At 52.3% G+C, this 2,500-nt stretch overlaps 1 protein-coding gene across 1 annotated transcript in view; it reads right to left on the bottom strand.

The window, feature by feature from the left end:
* Positions 1 to 2,500, bottom strand: part of psmd3 (proteasome 26S subunit, non-ATPase 3) — an 8,657-nt gene that overhangs the window by 5,785 nt on the left and 372 nt on the right. The window contains exons 2-3 of the mRNA XM_083917194.1: positions 772 to 962; positions 447 to 587 (exon numbers count right to left, since the gene is read on the bottom strand). Of these exons, the coding sequence (XP_083773320.1) occupies positions 447 to 587; positions 772 to 962 (332 nt within the window). The remainder of the gene's footprint in view (positions 1 to 446; positions 588 to 771; positions 963 to 2,500) is intronic.

Raw genomic sequence — 2,500 nt, 5'->3', positions numbered from 1 at the left:
TAGCTCTTGGTGTTGCTCAGGTGCCCCCCCCCTCACCTGTGTGTAGCTCTTGGTGTTGCTCAGGTGCCCCCCCCCCTCACCTGTGTGTAGCTCTTGGTGTTGCTCAGGTGCCCCCCCCCCCCTCACCTGTGTGTAGCTCTTGGTGTTGCTCAGGTGCCCCCCCCCCCTCACCTGTGTGTAGCTCTTGGTGTTGCTCAGGTGCCCCCCCCCCCCCCTCACCTGTGTGTAGCTCTTGGTGTTGCTCAGGTGCCCCCCCCCTCACCTGTGTGTAGCTCTTGGTGTTGCTCAGGTGCCCCCCCCCCCCTCACCTGTGTGTAGCTCTTGGTGTTGCTCAGGTGCCCCCCCCCCCTCACCTGTGTGTAGCTCTTGGTGTTGCTCAGGTGCCCCCCCCCCCCCCTCACCTGTGTGTAGCTCTTGGTGTTGCTCAGGTGACCCCCCCCCCTCACCTGTGTGTAGCTCTTGGTGTTGCTCAGGTGAATCACCAGCAGCAGCTGCAGAAACGCTTCCACCTCCGGCAGCAGAGGAGCCGACGCTGATTTACCGGATCTGGGGCGGAACTGGACGTCTCCCTCTGCCATCTCCATGGGCTGACACACACACACACACACAGCCACACACACACACACACACACACACACACACACACACACACACACACACACACACACACACAGTTTAAAGTGTATTCTGTAAAACAGGTTGTGGGTCGTGACCCCTGACCCCGTGACCCCCTGACCCCTGACCCTGTGACCCCGTGACCCATGACCCCACCTCCTCCAGGAAGCCCAGCAGGAAGTCCCTGGTGGCGGTGTTGTTGGTGAAGAAGCCGGTGACGGCCTTGTGGAGCACGTTGGCGTTGAGCCGGCGGCTGGTGGACGGCAGCGCTCTGAGCGCGCGCAGCACGAAGCGAGGCTCCTTCCCCGACACGGCCTTCTCGATCTGCTTCACGTGCTCCTTGATGTCTGCGGGGAGACGGCGTCAGGTGTTACACGCTCACACCCGGGGTTTACACGGTCACGTCAGGCGTTTACACGGTCACGTCAGGTGTTTACACGGTCACGTCCGGTGTTTACACGGTCACGTCAGGCGTTTACACGGTCACATCAGGCGTTTACACGGTCACGTCAGGCGTTTACACGGTCACGTCAGGCGTTTACACGGTCACGTCAGGCGTTTACACGGTCACGTCCGGTGTTTACACGGTCACGTCCGGTGTTTACACGGTCACGTCAGGTGTTTACACGGTCACGTCAGGCGTTTACACGGTCACATCAGGCGTTTACACGGTCACGTCCGGTGTTTACACGGTCACGTCCGGTGTTTACACGGTCACATCAGGTGTTTACACGGTCACGTCAGGTGTTTACACGGTCACGTCAGGCGTTTACACGGTCACGTCCGGTGTTTACACGGTCACGTCAGGTGTTACACGGTCACGTCAGGTGTTACACGGTCACGTCAGGTGTTTACACGGTCACGTCAGGTGTTTACACGGTCACGTCAGGCGTTTACACGGTCACATCAGGTGTTTACACGGTCACGTCCGGTGTTTACACGGTCACGTCCGGTGTTTACACGGTCACGTCAGGTGTTTACACGGTCACGTCAGGTGTTACACGGTCACTTCAGGTGTTTACACGGTCACGTCAGGTGTTTACACGGTCACGTCCGGTGTTTACACGGTCACGTCAGGTGTTTACACGGTCACGTCAGGTGTTACACGGTCACTTCAGGTGTTTACACGGTCACGTCAGGTGTTTACACGGTCACGTCAGGTGTTTACACGGTCACGTCAGGTGTTTACACGGTCACATCCGGTGTTTACACTGTCACATCCGGTGTTTACACGGTCACATCCGGTGTTACACGGTCACGGTTATAATGTTATACATGTTAAAGTGTTATTATTATGTTGCAGATATTTATTTTAATATTATGGTATAAAAAAGTGTGATGTTATTAATATTGAATGGTTAAAACAATGTTACAGATATTTAACTGTATTATAATGTTGTTAATCAGATGTTAGCTTGGTCGCTAGCCGGGATGCTAACACGCTAATATGATCAAAACAAAATCATAACGTTTTGTTTTTGTCCGAAAATAAAAACTAAAGATTTTAACAGTTCAAGAAAGTGATGAATTATAATAATACAAGTTTTATTAACTCAGTCATTTGAAATAAAGACACAAACATTTAAATAAAAATAATAAATAAAAGTAGATGACTATGCTGTTGTCTCCGTGCTAACAGCTAACACGCTAACATGCTAACATGCTAACAGCTAGCCCGGTGAGCCGTTCCCGGAGGTTCTAACGGGAGTGTTGCGCAGACCGGAGTGGTTTATATTAGTAACCAATAACAACATAATATTATTATGATATTATTGTAATATTAAATATTCATTAGTGAGTAACGTCCCCGTCCAGACTGAGGCTAACAGGCTAACCAGCTAACAGGCGTCTCTCCGGTAACCCTGGCCGGTGAGCAGTTCCCGGA

Source organism: Echiichthys vipera (genome assembly GCF_963691815.1).
Source record: "Echiichthys vipera genome assembly, chromosome: 7".
In the NCBI taxonomy this organism is placed as follows: domain Eukaryota; kingdom Metazoa; phylum Chordata; class Actinopteri; order Perciformes; family Trachinidae; genus Echiichthys; species Echiichthys vipera.
Note: the sequence above shows the minus strand (reverse complement) of the source record. Positions and strands in the feature narration are given on the sequence as shown.